Source organism: Cnephaeus nilssonii (genome assembly GCF_951640355.1).
Source record: "Cnephaeus nilssonii genome assembly, chromosome: X".
NCBI classification, from domain to species: Eukaryota; Metazoa; Chordata; class Mammalia; order Chiroptera; family Vespertilionidae; genus Cnephaeus; species Cnephaeus nilssonii.
Window position 1 is genome coordinate 53,718,401 of NC_137071.1, and position 16,150 is coordinate 53,734,550.

The following is a 16,150-nucleotide window of genomic DNA, read 5'->3' on the forward strand; positions in this document are numbered from 1 at the left end:
CAAAAGTCTGACTTAGTACTTACATTTGAATACCCTAATATTATACTTAAAGTAATTAATTAAAAAAAACACACAACTCAATTGCAAGTTGACAAACAGGACAAAATTCCTCACCAAAAGTAGTCATTAAAAGCTAATAGTTACAGAATATATTTTACACTGACTTTTTAAAATGAAATTTTGTATTAAAATAAAATAAAGGGCATAAAATAGAAGCCATTAATTATGTTGTAATGGTGAATACTTGGTTCGGGTTGCTATTTTAACAAAGTTTATTCTGTATAATATATCTATACTAGAGGCCCAGTGCATGAAATTAGTGCTCTTGGGGGGTTCCCTCAGCCAGGCCTGCACCCTCTTGCAGTCTGGGAGCCCTCGTGGGATGTCTAACTGCTAAGGAGGTGGGAGAGGCTCCCGCCACCACTGCTGCGCTTGCCAGCCGTGAGCCAGGCTCAGGGTTTCTGGCTAAGCAGCGCTCCCCCTGTGGGAGCACACTGACCAACAGGAGGCAGCTCCTGCATTGAGGGTCTGCCCCCTGGTGGTCAGTGTGTGTCATAGCAACCAGTCATTCTGCCATTCGGTTAATTTGCATATTTTCCTTTTATTATATAGGATGGTCTGACATTCATTTCTCTTCCTCATTCCTCCTGTTTAAAATTTCTTAGAGTAAGCACAATGCCATTTCTTTAACTATTTACTGATCATCCAGAAGCAAAAGTGCAGCACAGGAAAATAATCTTTATTATATTGTAACTAGAAACAGACCAGATAGGAAGTCCACACGGTATTTTTCACTTTATTTATTTTTTTTTTTTACGATCAGGCTTCAATAACAATAATCAAACCGAGTCTCAGTTGCACAGATATTTTGGTCACTACTATAATCTTCAAGGGCACAAAAGACAGCAGCGTAAACTAATATGAAGGTAATGACTACGAAAATTTCCCATGGGCCAAAAATGTAGATCACTGCATTAAATTCTACGCTTGTATTTTCTTAATATTCTTCTTAAACATTGAACAATTGTTACTCAGCAAAATATCAAACATGCACATAGTATTCCTATAAGAATACTATCTTAATATTGTCAGTATTAATACCAAGCTATTCTTTCCCTCAGATTTAAATGAAACATGGTTCTATTACCCATATGTATGTGTGTTAGTGGTAATATGGAAACTTGATTTTGTTTTCAAGGTTAAATAGCAGATTGACTTTGCATTTGGTGGCCAGCTGTAGATCTTATTTTTAAAATAAATTTAACTACATTTCATAAACCCTGAGATTTTCAATAACTTGCCAATGATTGTATACTTTTCATTTATACTTCATTCCAATTAATTTGAACCCAACATAAGTATTTAAAATTATTTACAGATGGTTGTAACTAAAGCAACGATAAAGTTTACTACTTGTATAGTAAGACTCCTAATAAGGTCTTTAACTAAGAGCTGCATGTTTTATGCATTTTTTACTTGCTAAGGAGCAATTCTTAAAATTCTTAAAGTTATGATTCTCTGTCAGCAATAAGTCTTTTCACTTTGCTACATAAATAACCAGATTCACTTTTCCCTCTCTTGTAAAACAAATTTTTTTCTTCCCACAAACATGTTAATAGTCCAACTGAACAGGTGCCAAAAGAAACTTAGTATTTGAAGAGCAGATTGATAACCATAATGACTAGCAGAGAAATATGCTCATAACAAAGAGGCATTCAATAGTATTTGTTACACATGGAATGCGTGACTTGTAAGGCAGCTGTTAGGCAGAAACTTTTCATCATACACCATAACTAATTTTGTTTAGCAAGGGAATTCAAGGTTACCAGATTTAATTTGCCCTCAAATGTAAATTCAAGATTTTGAAATTTTAAAAACTGTTTTAACAGTTCTCAAAAAATGTAAACAAATAAATAGTAGTTGCTACTGCAATATTAGTTGAGATGGAAAAAAAACAATTGCTTTCTACTAAATCATATGTACAACTGAGGAGAAGAAATGCAAACTTAAGAAGTGTTAGCTAATTATTATTTTCTACAGATTTATCCTTGAAGTGATTTTTGTTCATATATTTATCCCTGTTAACTTCTCTGAAGCTGAAAGAGAATTTTATTATCTGAATGGATTTCCCTAACTCCTTAGGGACATAATGTTAGTGAAAAACTGGTGTAAATATAAGGTTCTATTTTCAAGTAATGCCATGTTTCTGTATTTGTTTTTTGCTGACATTAATTTTTTCCTATTGAAATGATTCTGTATATATAGAATATGAACGAATCTGCCAACTTACTATGTATGAGATTGCTTGCTTATAATATTCAGTTTTTGAAGCAAATTGCACACTTGTCATCTAGAGTATTAATAAGTAACTTACTCTTTTTAGAAAGGATACACTGACAAATTCTCAAGTTAATGACTTTGGCCAAACAATTTTAGTATGTCACAGGACAATAGCAATGGCAAAAACATTGACGATACAGTTCATGGTTCGGTTCTCCCATCTTACAGTACAGGTTCCTGAAAACACACACACAAAAGGACTTTGAAATACCAGCAAAACAATGAAATTACCAGATAATATAGTTATGCATTTTCATAGGTTTTAATATCTTATTTCCTGCAATCTGTTAAATGTTAATATATCATATTTGTCTGAAGACATACTTGTTAGTTATAGTTAGATACAAAGCAATTCTATTGATAAAGTTTTTTTTCAGAATTAGAAATAAATAAGCATTTGATAATAAGTACACTGTTTGACTTTGCTAGTATTTGGATTTTGTTTGAATCAGCTTAGGGTCTCTTACCATCAGATGTGGTATCCCAAAAGCATGAGCTGGCTGTATGAAAGCCATATGCACTCCTCTGGACCACTGCACAGGTCACTAAAAATAAAGTCACAGAGTAAGGATGCTTATAAACAAAGGAAAAGATATCCAGGATCTAAGTGTTTGAATTTTTGGCTTTAAAAGGTGAAAAATAATAGAAAACAAAGCATTTAGCAAGCAAATAAATTTAAAAAATAAAAAAGTCCCTCACCTTGATTATCTAACACCATGATTTTGTCCCCACCGGATCCAGTCTGTTTGTTGCCCATTTCCATAACCAGTGTTTATGTGCCCTGCCTCATGGGCATAATTCAGTCAAAGAAAATATTCCACTTTAGAAATAATTATTGTGTGGTACTTCACAGTCCTACATGTAAGGAGGCACAGGGTTACTGAAAGGAAGACAGTAGTGCCCAGTAGGTTGTGGTAGAAAGAGCTAACTGATGTAAATGTAAAAGGTGATGTTACCAAGAAAAGGCTTTTGAAGAGCAAGAGATATCTCTATCTTTTAGATATCATATACTAGAGGCCCAGTGCACAAAATTTGTGCACAGGGTGGTTCCCCTCAGCCCAGCCTGCATCCTCTCCAATCTGGGACCCCTCGGGGGATGTCCGACAACCGGTTTAGAATCGGGCCTAAACCGGCAGTCAGACATCCCTCTCACAAGCCTGGACCACTGGCACCTAATCGCTCACCTGCCTGCCTGCCTGGCCGCCCCTAACTGCCCCACCCACTGGCCTGATTGCCCCTCACTGCCTCTGTGTGTCAACCTGATCGCCCCTAACTGTTCCCCTGCTGGCCTGATTGTCCCCAACTGCTCCCCTCTCCTGGCCTGTTTGCCCCCAAGTGTCCCCCCTGCTGGCCTAGTCACCCCTCACTGACCCCCCTGCCAGCCTGGTCATCCCTAACTGCCTCCCACTGCCGTCCTGGTCGCCCCACGTAGCCTGCTTATTCAGTTGTTTGGTTGTCCCTCACTAACCCCCCTGCCAGCCTGGTCGCCCCACGCAGCCTGATGTTCAGTTGTTTAGTCATCCCTCACTAACCCCCCTGCTAGCCTGGTTGTAGGCAGCCATCTTGTGAGGGCGTGATGGTCAATTTGCATATCACCTCTTTATTATATAGGATTATCTTTGGATGAATAAATCAGAAGTCTTTTATACCCTATTAATATCCAACTACAGTGTCTATTATTCAGTTATATTCTCTAAATTCTGAGAAAATCACAAGGACAAAGGTGAGTAAACTTCTAAGGAAGGATAGTAACACTTACCAATATATTTATAAGCTTTTCCCAACTTAACCAAATGTGCTAAGGATTGTTCCACGATACTTGCAGTCCATTGGTTGATGTTGTTCTGATTATAATCTTCACCACCCAAAACTCCATCTATACACTAAAAGGGCAGAGGACAGTTAAACAAATTACACAAATTGCAGCAAAAATATATGCAAAATACAAAATGCATTTGTAACCCAATAGAGCATCTTAGAAATTATGTATCTAGTAAGTATTTAGTAAGCAGTGTTTCTAATTGTATAAGAATTTTCAAAGCATGTCCACATGCATTATCTCACTATGAGATACTATGATCACATAGAGATAAATATGCCATGGACCTGTTGTAAAGAACTTAATCTAGCAAAGAAGCTAATAATTCTGTAACACAAGGAAGACTAATAAAGGGTGTTAAGTTATATCATAAAAGGATTAGGCCAGTAGAGATTTTAAAAGGGTGATATCAATTGGTTAAAGAATGGCTTTGAGAGAGAAAAGATGGCGACCAGCAAGAAGGTAGGGAGGGAGAGATTGTGAGAGAGTGAGGAGGTGATAGAGGAGTGTGTGGATGTGTGTGGTGTGTGTGTGAGAGCTAGGGACAGTTTGATCCTCCAGGTCTTCCAAGGGGCTTCCAAACTGGGCAGTCTTAGATGGGGAAACCCCGCTGCCACTGCAGACACTTTGGGGGCGGCCAGCACAGGCATAAAGACCACAACATCCTGAAAAACAAAACTGCTTGAGACTAGGATCCTAGCCTCACCACCACCCAATCTGGTCTCAGACGCAAACCAGGACCCGACAGCCACTAGGGACAAAGACCTGCTACCCACAGACACCAAGAATCCAGACATACTGGCTGCAGACCCACAGACACCAAGAATCCATACATCCTGGCCGCAGATTTCTGTGAGTCACAGAGCCCATCCCCACCATGCAGGCTCGCTCCAGGACCATAGGAACTGCTAGACCCGCTCCATGCAAGCAGGACTCCTGTCCACCCAGGGCAGCTCCACTACCTGAATTTGAGCCTGGGCACTCAGACACTGGTAGGATGTTTCCCGCAGCACACACTACCATGACCAGACCCCATGCCCACACAGGGCAGCTCCGCTACATGAGTTTGAGCCTGGGTGTGTGGACATTGGGAGGCTGTTTCCTGCAGCACGTACACGTGCAACCAGAACCCACACCCACAAAGGGTGGCAGTGAGACCTGACTTTGATTCTGGGCAAGCGCACACAGAAGTCTATTTTTCGCAGTGTAGGAGTGGAACTCCTGCTGACACAGGCTGGCTGTGCAACCTGGTCCCCCAAGCAGACCAGGGACCCTGATTCTCCACACAAGAGGCAGCACTGAGCACCAGTGATTTGACTCTTTCTCATTGCACACACCTGGAATCTCTGATTCCCAGTGCATGTACAATAAGAGCCAGTGACTCCAATTCTGGTTGCATGCACACACAGGGACCCTGAATCTCAGCATGAGGCCACACCAAGTAACATAGACTCTGATACTCAATTTTCGGCATGAGCACAGGGGGACTGTGACTCCTGGCATGTGCTAGGGGACTCTGATATTTGGTACAAGCCAGGAGGGTCTCTTTTTCAGCACAGCGCAGGGGCGTCTCTGATTCTAGGTGCACGCACAAGGCCGTACTGAGCACCAGTGACTCTGATCCTAGGTGAACGTGGCTCCCACCAACCCATGGCGGGCACATGTCTTGGTGTCGGAGCTCTTTAGTGACACTTGGGTGGCACGAAACTCCCACTGCACAAAGCCCAGGCCCCCTCAACTCGACATTTGAACCTTCTGGTGATAGTTAGAATGGGGAGGCAACAAAACAATTCCCAGAGGAAAGAAAAAGAGGAATCACCAAGAAAGTAAATAAGTGAAATGGAGGCATATAGCATGACAAAAAAAGAATTCAGAATAATGGTCGTACAATTCATATACCAGATGTATGAGAAAATCAACAACCTATGCAAAAATCAGGAAGAAATAAAAAGTGATATGGCTACAATCAAAAACACCGTGGAAGGTTTCAACAGCAGACTAGAAGAAGCAGAGGACCGAATTAGTGAGTTAGAAGATATGGTACAGAAACAAGCACAATCTGAACAGCAACTGGAGAAAAAAATTAAAAAGCAGGAGGAGAGCCTAAGGGAGCTTTGGGAGAACATGAAACGAAGTAACATACGTATAATAGGGCTGCCAGAAGGACAAGAAGAGCAGCAAGGATTAGAAAATCTATTTGAAGAAACAATGACAAATTCCCTGATATGGGAAAGAAAAAAGTTACACAAGTACAGAGAGTCCCAAGCAAGATGAATACCAAAAGACCCACACCAAGACACACCATAATTACAATGGCAAATGTTAATGACAAAGAGAGAATCTTAAAGGCTGCAAGAGAGAGACAGAGAGTTATCAACAAAGGATCCCCCATTAGATTATCAAGTTATTTCTCAACAGAAACACATCAAGCAAGAAGGGAAAGGAAGGAAGTATACAAAGTGATGCAAAGCAAAGGACTGAGTCCAAGAATACTCTATCCAGCAAGACTATCAATCAAAATTGAAGGGGAAATTGGGAGCTTCACAGACAAAAAAAGGCTAAGGGAGTTTATCACTACCAAGCCAGCAATGCAAGAAATGCTAGGGAATACTATAAAAAGAAGAAATAGATAGGGAGGAAAGAACAAAGGCATAAAGTACAGAAATAGCTACAGACAAGTACCAATAAGTAATAACATTAAACATAAATGGATTAAATGCTCAAATCAAAAGAAATCAAGTGATTGAATGGATAAGAAAACATGACCCATACACACACACACACACACACACACACACACACACACACACACTAGTGGCCCGGCGCACAAAATTTGTGCACGGCGGGGGGGATGGTTCCCTCAGCCCAGCCTGCACCCTCTCCAATCTGGGACCCCTTGGGGATTTCTGACTGACGGCCAGTAAGTACAACACAGGTGAGAAAGAGCCTATAATCTGATAAATAAAATTATTGGGAGGTACTATTTTGAGGTATTATTACATATTCCCACACATTCTCCTTTGTTTTCTCTTTTTCCTCTCTCCAAGATAAGTAATTGGTTCTACCTTTATTGTTAATGGAGAAAGATTCAACAGAACATCTGGAAGTTGGCTACCTGGGTGTAGACATAGGTAAACATTTATTGAGCTGTACAATTGAGATTTCTGTATTTTACCTGGCATTTGGTTCTTGTGTTTGCATAAACATAAGCAGTGGCTTCTAACCCACAGGTTAGAATCATTCAGGGACACTTAAAATTTACTGTTGGCTGGATACTCTCCAAATCAGCAAAATCAGAATCTATGGAAATTGAGCAGAATTGGAACACTAATTTCTGAAGGGGTAGACTTGTTGTTTGGAGTATTTTACACACACACACACACACACACACTCCTCAAGTAATTCCCATGACAGCTATCATTGAAAATCAACCCCCAAGGGAATTTAGAGTCCTTGTAAGGGGGCAGAAGAATTCAGGCACAATAAATAGACAATTGTGTTGCTAGAAACAGCAAGAAATATAGGCCTTCCCTCATGCCCTACAGCAGCCTAAAAAGCCTCATGCTGCCCATCTGGACTCCCCGGGCCCCCAACAGAACGGGACTTTTCCTGCAGGTCCTGGCGCTGCCTGTCTTGCCTCCCGGGTCCCCTATGGACCTGTACCCTTCATTTGGGGCTTGGTGCTGCCCGCCCCGCCTCCCCAGACCCCCATGGACCTGGACCCCATGGTTGGGGCCTCAAGCTGCCCGCCCCACCTCCCCAGGCACCGATGAAACAGGACTTTGTGGGCGGGCCCTGGCGCTGCTCGCCCCACCTCCCCAGGCCCCCTTATGGAACGGGACTTTGCGGTCAGGGCCTGGGGCTGCCCACCCCGCCTCCCCTGACTCCCCCAACCCCCGATGGAACAGGACCCACGGTTGGGGCCTCATGCTGGTTGGGTCCGCGACTGGGGCTTGGGTCAGCGCCCACAGCTGGTGGGCACTGACCCAATCCCCAATCGCGGACCCAAGCCCCAATCGTGGACCCAACCAGCCACCCCGGTGGGCGCTGACCCACGGCCCAGCTGCCCCGGTCTGCGCTCGGGGCTTGGGTCTGTGATCGGGGCTTGGGTCAGCGCCCTCCAGTGGCAGGCAGTGACCCACGTCCTCCCTGCCTCAATCCACGATCGGGGCTTGGGTCCCAATGGCTGCGGTGGGTGCTGCTACCTCCCCCCGCCATCTTTGCTGGGTTAATTTGCATAGCACCCCTGATTGGCTGTGGGCATAGTGAAGGTACAGTCAATTAGCATATTACTCTTTTATTAGGTAGGATATATATGTACTGCCTACAGGAGACCCACCTCAGAACAAGGGACTCACAGTGAAGGAATGAAAGTGAAGACTGAAAGTGAAGGAATAAAAAAATGTTTATCAGGCAAATGAGAAAAAAAAAGCTGTGGTAGCAATATTTATATCTGACAAAATAGACCTCAAAGTGAACACCATAATAAGAGACAAGAAAGGCCACTTCAATTCTAAAGGGATTGATACCACAAGAGGATATAACTCTGGTAAACATTTCTGCACCCAATGCAGGAGCACCGAAATACATAAAAAAACTTCTAGAAGATGTCAGGGGAGAGACTTTCTAAAAATGGTGGCAGAATAGACAGACGTGTTCTGAGCCTTGTCCCGGAGCAGAAAAAAAGAACAGCTGAGGGTCACACGGGGAGTGTTTGTTAGCAAGTTAAGGGACAGCTAAACTCCTGGAGATGGAGGGGGACTGCTAGATGGGGTTCCCTTGACCTGGCAGACCCCACTGTGGCTGGGTCCCCTCCCAGAGCTACAGGCTCGGACGCAGAAACCGCGCCATCTTGAAAGGTAAAGTGGATCTTATCGGAAGCCTGAAAATCCACAACTGCAGCAACCACCGAACAGCTGGGAGCCCCAGAACACCAGTCCCCAATTGGCGCAAACACACAGATTCAAAGGAGCTATTCACTCCACCACGGAAAGGTCAGATTTTGCCTGGGATAAGGTGAGGTCTCTGGTCCCGGCAGAAGAGAGAAACACGCGCTTTGCGGGAGCTGGAGGACCAGGGAAGTCTGTGCCTAGAAAAGTCCTTGGCTGTTGGGGCTGGCATGATCTGTGAAAGTGAAAGGGGGTCGTCAGAGCTGCTAACAGAAGGGATCTCTAAAAAGCAACCCATTTTGAGCTGATGCTGAGGGACAGCCTAAGAATTTCAAAGGTGTGCAGGCTGCTTAGACTTGGGTGCAGACCCATGGTTCGCACACTTGGGCTTTTTGCTCTTTATTTTCTTGCTTCTGATTACTAAGTCCAATACATAGGATCACCCAGTTGGGGACACCCTGAGAGACTGCAGGGGGAAGTTGTTTTTCTGGAACCTGGGGATCGGAGCAGGAACTGACCATTGGAGAGCCAGCTCTGAGGCAGCCCACCCCCACAGACCTATATTGAGTGCCAAAGGGAAAGAAGGCTAGAGAGGGCATAGAGACCCGGAAGTCAATCCAAAAACACTGCCACCCAGGGGCTGAATCACAAATTGACTCTTGTGTAATCAAAAATAAAGGAATACAAGAAATTAAGACACGGCTTGCTTAAAAATTAGGACTGGATTACAACACTGAGGAACAGTGGAATGCAGGAAACTGCAATACTGTCCGGACTGGGAAACAGGAGTGCCAAACAAAACAATAGAGGAAGTGAATGACCTTCACTACTGCACATTTTATTTTTTATTTAATTTATTTTTTTATTCTCATTTTTTGCATCTTTTACTTAAGAAACTATTTTTTTTATTTTTTCCTCACTTGATTTTACCTTTTTAATTATTACATTTTTATTTTAAATCAGTATTATTACTACTACTATTTTACCTTTTTTTTAAAGTGTCATTTTATTTCCTCTTTATTGTACTTTGGGATTAGTGTTCTAAATTCTATTTTCATTTTTCCTTTAGCATCGTTTTACCCTATTTTAACTCTACCTTTATGCCATGACTCTCTTCCTAACCTTTCCCCTTATGATGTCCTGTTTATCTTAACCCTTTCCTGCTTTAGATTCTCCCTATTCTTTGTGTTTACCGCCTGCTAAAATTTCACCCTACTTATATATCTAATTTCTAATCCCCTGTCCCAAGTCCATACACACCTCTCTCTTTTCTCTCTTAACTATCCAAAAATTTGTTTTTTCTCTCTCCTTATGTTATTCTATGCTTGATTGTTGATAATATCGATTCTTTATGCTTTTTTGTGAGATTGTTTTGCTTATTCTTTTTTTGTTTGCTTTATTTTTGTTTGTTTTTTGCTTCTCTTTTCCCTTGACTTGCTTGATATTAATTGTTGACGGTAGTTTCTATTAATCTCTAGGTACTTGTTGCTGGCATTTGCTGGGATTAGTGGCTGTTCTCTTGGAATTTTCTCCCCATATATATAGTTTGTTCCCCTTTTCTTTCTTAGTCTCTTTCTTTTCCTTATTACTTTTTTTTTCTTTTCCCAATTACATTTTGGCACTCCTTTTTTTTTTTTCCTATTCTTTCTCTCCTATCCCCTAATTTGCCTTTCTCTGGTGGTCACCTTAATTGGGGGTTATTAATATTATGAATACATTGCTGTTCAGTGCCTTGTGTGTTGTACCTGGTTCTGTTGTATTTTGTGCCTTTAAATCAACACAGGAGAGAGAGAGAACTACAAAACCAGACATCCGGAGAAGAGAGACCATGGGGAGACAAAGAAACAGCCCAAAAAGCAGGCATCACCAGAAAAGGAAGTAAATGAAATAGAGGCAAGAAACCTGTCAGAGAAAGAATTCAGAGAAATGGTCATAAGGTGGCTGAAAAGAATGGAAGACAAATTCAACAATATGAGTAAGAACCAAGAGGAAACGAAAAAGAACCAAGAAGAAATAAAAATGACATCGCTGCTGTAAAGAACTCAATAGAAAGCATCAAGAGTAGACTAGAAGAAGCAGAGGACCGAATCAGTGAGCTAGAAGACAAGATGGGAAAAAATATCCAAGTAGAGCAACATCTAGAAAAAAAAATTAAAAAGCAGCAGGAGATCCTAAGGGAACTTTGGGACAACACAAAACAAAACAACATCCGCATAATAGGGGTTACAGAAGGAAAGGAAACTGAGACAGGAACAGAAAACCTGTTTGAAGAAATTATGACAGAAAACTTCCCTGATATACGGGGGGAAAAAAACACATAAATCCAAGAAGCTCACAGACTCCCAAGCAAAATGAAGACCAAAAAACCGATGCCAAGGCACATTATAATTAAATTGGCAAAAACCAACGACAAAGTAAGAATCTTAAAAGCGGCCAGAGAGAGACAGAAAGTTACATACAAAGGAACCCCCATCAGACTAGCAACTGATTTCTCAACAGAAACGCATCAGGCCAGAAGGGAATGGAATGAAATGTACAAAGTCATGCAAAAGAAGGGTCTGAATCCAAGAATACTGTACCCAGCAAGGCTATCAATCAAAATTGAAGGTGAAATCAGGAAATTAACAGACAAAAAAGGACGAAGGGAATTTATTACCACAAAACCAGGAATACAAGAAATGCTAAAGGGTCTGCTGTTAAAAAAAGAAATAGGATGCGAAAAAGGAACACAGGGGTAAAGAATAAAAATGGCAACACATAAGAACCTATCAATAATAACTTTTAATGTAAATAGATTAAATGCCTCAATCAAAAGACATAGGGAAATGGATTGGATAAGAAAACAAGACCCATATATCTGCTGTCTATAAGAATCCCATCTCAGAAAAAAAGACGCACACAGACTGAGGGTAAAGGGATGGAAAAAGGTATTCCAGGCGAATGGAAATGAAAAAAAAAGCTGGATTAGCAATATTTATATCTGAAAAATTAGATCTCAAAGTGAAGGACATAACAAGAGATAAGGAAGGCCACTTCATAATACTAAAGGGAGCAATCCAACAAGAAGAAATAACTCTGGTAAACATATATGCACCTAATACAGGAGCACCTAAATACATAAAAAATCTCCTGGAGGATATCAAGGGAGAGATTGACAGCAATACAATCATAGTAGGAGACTTTAATGCCCCACTATCACCATTGAAAAATCCTCTAAACACAAAATAAGCACAGAAACATCAATCCTAAATGACTCACTAGACCAGATGGAATTAATTGACATATTCAGAACATTTCACCCCAAAGCCACAGAATATACATTCTTCTCAAGTTCACATTGGTCATTTTCAAAGATAGACCATGTTGGGACATAGGCAAAGTCTCTTCAAATTCAAGAAGATAGATATCATATCAAGCATCTTCTCAGATCACAGTGGCATAAAACTTGAAATCAACTACAATGAAAACAATTCAAAAAAATCAAACACATGGAAACTAAACAGCATGCTATTAAACAATGACTGGGTTACCAAAGAAATCAAGGAAGAAATAAAAAACATCATGGCAAAAAATGACAATGAAAACACAACAATCCAAAATCTATGGGACTCAGCGAAAGCAGTCTTGAGAGGGAAGTTCATAACTCTACAGACTACTGCCAGAAACAAGAAACAATTGTAATAAATTACCTAAACCTACAACTCAAAGAGTTAGAAAAAGAGCAAAAAAAAAAAAAAAAAGGCCAGTGTAAGAAGAAGTAAGGAAATAAAAAACATCAAGGTGGAGATAAACAACATAGAGACCAAAGAAACAATACAAAAGATCAACAAAACCAAGAGCTGGTTATTTGAGAGGATAAACAAGATGGATGGACCTCTAGCCAGGCTCACCAGTAAGCAAAGAGAGAGGACCCAAATAAACAAAATCAGAAATGAAAGAGGTGAAATAACAACAGACCCCGACGAAATACAAAGGATTGTTACAAAATACTACGAAAAACTCTATTCCAACAAACTGGACAACCTGGAGGAAATGGACATATTCTTAGAAAAATATAACCTTCCACAAATCAATCAAGAAGAATCTAAACAGCTCAATAGGCCAATAACTATGGATGAAATTGAAGCAGTCATCAAAAAGCTTCCAACAAACAAAAGCCCGGGGCCTGACAGCTTCACAGGAGAGTTTTAGCAAACATTCAGAGAAGAACTAAAACCTATCCTCCTCAAACTACTCCAAAAAATTCAAGAGGAAGGAACACTTCCAAGCTCCTTCTATGAAGCCAGCATCACTCTAATACCAAAACCAGATAAAGACAACACAATGAAAGAGAATTATAGGCCAATATCCCTCATGAACATAGATGCTAAAATCATCAACAAAATTCTAGCAAATCGGCTCCAGCAATACATCAGAAAGATTATACACTAGTAGGATTTATCCCAGTAATGCAAGGATGGTACAATATCCGCAAATCAATAAACGTGATACATCACATAAATTGAGAGATAAAAATCACATAGTCATATCAATTGATGCAGAAAAAGCATTTGACAAAATCCAACACCCTTTCTTGATAAAAACTCTCAGCAGGGTGAGAATAGAAGGATCATACCTCAAAATAATAAAAACTACATATGATAAACCCACAGCAAACATCATACTCAATGGGCAAAAAATAAAACCAGTTCCCCTAAGAAAAGGAACAAGACAGGGATGCCCACTCTCACCACTCCTGTTTGACATAGTACTGGAAGTATTAGCTATTGCAATTAGACAAGAAGAAGAAATAAAAGGCACCCAAATTGGAAAAGAAAAAGTAAAGCTGTCCTTATTTGCAGTTGACATTATATTGTACATAAAAAAACCCTGAAAGACCCCCTTAAAAAACTAATAGACTTAATAAATGAATTCGGCAATGAAACCGGATACAAAATTAACGCCAAGAAATCTATGCCCTTTCTATACACCAATAGTGAACTTACAGAAAGAGAGACTAAAAAAGCAATCTCATTTACCGTCACACCAAAAAAAAAAATTAAGATACTTAGGAATAAACTTAACTAAGTAGGTAAAAGACCTACATGTGGAAAACTACAGGACACTGAAAAAAGAGATAGAGGAAGACATAAACAGATGGAAGAACATACCATGTTCATGGATTGGTAGAATCAACATCATTAAAATGTCCATACTACCCACAGCAATGTATAATTTCAATGCACTCCCCATTAAAATACCAATGGCATATTTCACAGACCTTGAAAGAACTCTCCAAAAATTCATCTGGAATAAAAAAAGACCCCGGCCCGGCGACTGAAAAAGATGGCGACCGGCAGGAAGGTAGGGAGAGAGAGAGTGTGAGTGAGGAACCCATAGAGGAGAGTGTAGATGTGTGTGGTGTGTGTGTGTGTGTATGAGATAGGGTCAGTTAGATTCTGCAGGTCTTCCAAGGGGCTCCCGAACAGGGCAGCCCTAGACGGCGGAGCCCCGCGCACAAAGCGGACACTTCTCGGCGGCTGGTGAGGACGCAGAGACCACGCCATCTTGGGAAACAGAGCTGCCTGAGACTCGGATCCTGGCTTCTGACACAAACCAGGACCCTGCAGCCACTGGGGACAGAGAACTGCTATCACAGCTTCAGACAAACAAACAAGAATCCAGACTTCCCGGCAGATTTCCGTGAGTCAAAGAGCCTATCCCCCTCCTCGCAGGCGCTGATAGCGCCATAGTAACTGATAGACCCGCCCCTCCCCCAAGCTGCTGAGCGCCCACAGTGCGCGGAAAGCGCCATAGTAACTGATAGGCGCGCCCCTCGCCCAAGCTGCTCACAGGCGCACGCACAGACAGCGCCATAGTAACTGATAGACCCGCCCCTGGCCCAAGCTGCCGAGCTTTGCACAGGGACGCGCTCCCTCTTAGGGAATTTGGCGCACGCTCGCGCACGGGACAGAAGCAGCTCCCCGTCGGAGAAATCTGTCAGTGCGCACAGAGGGCTCCCCTTCGGGGAATTTGGGGGAATTTGGCTCGCGGGTCACAGATCCCCCTTCGGAGATTCTTAAAAGCGTGCACAGAGGGGCTTCCCTTTGGGGAATTTGGCGCGCAGGATGGACTCCCCCCCCCCTTCTGGGACTTTGGGAGAGTGCACTGAGCCGGCTCACCTTCAGGTTTTTAAGAATGTGCGCTCTAGCCGGTTTGTCTCAGTAGAGAGAGCACACACAGGTCGCAGCCCCACTTCAGGGAATTTGGCACGCCGGACACAGCTGCCTGGGATCCCTGACTCACAGCGCATTCACACTAAGAGCCAGCAACCCCAATTGTTGGTGCGTGCACACACAGGGACCCTGATTCTCAACGAGAAGCCGCACAAGGCAACAGAGACTTTGACACTCGAGTCTTGGTGCAGACACAGGGAAACTCTGACTCCTGGCACATGCTAAGGATCTCATTCTCGGCACATACCAACAGTGTGGTGCAGACAGGGCCACTGATTCTAAATGTGCACACGAGACCACACGGAACACTGGGGACACTGATCCTGGGCAAGTTTGGTTCCCACCAACCAAAGACAGTCACACGTCCTAGTGTCAGAGCACTTCAGTGAAACTAGGGTGGAGCGAAGTCCCCACAGCACACGGCCCAGGTCCACGCAAACAGAAGCTTGAGCTTTCTGGTAATAGCCAGAATGGGGAAACGAAATAACTCACAGAGGAAAGAAAATGTGGAGTCGCCAAGAAAGGAAATTAGTGAAAATGAAGCTTGCAACATGACCGAAAAGGAGTTCAGAGTAATGGTCATGGAATTTATACATCGGATGGATGAGAAAATCAACAACTTATGCAAGAATCAGGAAGAAATGAAAAGTGATATAGCTACAATCAAAAACACCATGGAAAGTTTCAACAGTAGACTACAAGAAGCAGAGGACCGAATTAGTGAGTTAGAAGATCAGGTACAGAAACAAGCTCAAGCTGAACAGCAATTGGAGAAAAAAATTAAAAAGCAGGAGGAAAGCCTAAGGGAGCTTCGGGACAACATGAAACGAAGTAACATGCGTATAATAGGGCTGCCAGAAGGACAAGAAGAGCAGCAGGGATTAGAA

The 16,150-nt window shown here is 42.0% G+C and overlaps 1 protein-coding gene across 1 annotated transcript in view; it reads right to left on the minus strand.

The window, feature by feature from the left end:
• Nucleotides 1-776: 776 nt before the first annotated feature.
• The window catches only part of DYNLT3 (dynein light chain Tctex-type 3), a 34,978-nt gene continuing 19,604 nt past the window's right edge, over nt 777-16,150 (minus strand). Inside the window, exons 3-5 of the mRNA XM_079764903.1 lie at nt 4,100-4,223; nt 2,808-2,885; nt 777-2,517 (exon numbers count right to left, since the gene is read on the minus strand). Coding sequence (XP_079621029.1) covers nt 2,441-2,517; nt 2,808-2,885; nt 4,100-4,223 — 279 coding nt within the window. The 3' untranslated portion in view covers nt 777-2,440. The remainder of the gene's footprint in view (nt 2,518-2,807; nt 2,886-4,099; nt 4,224-16,150) is intronic.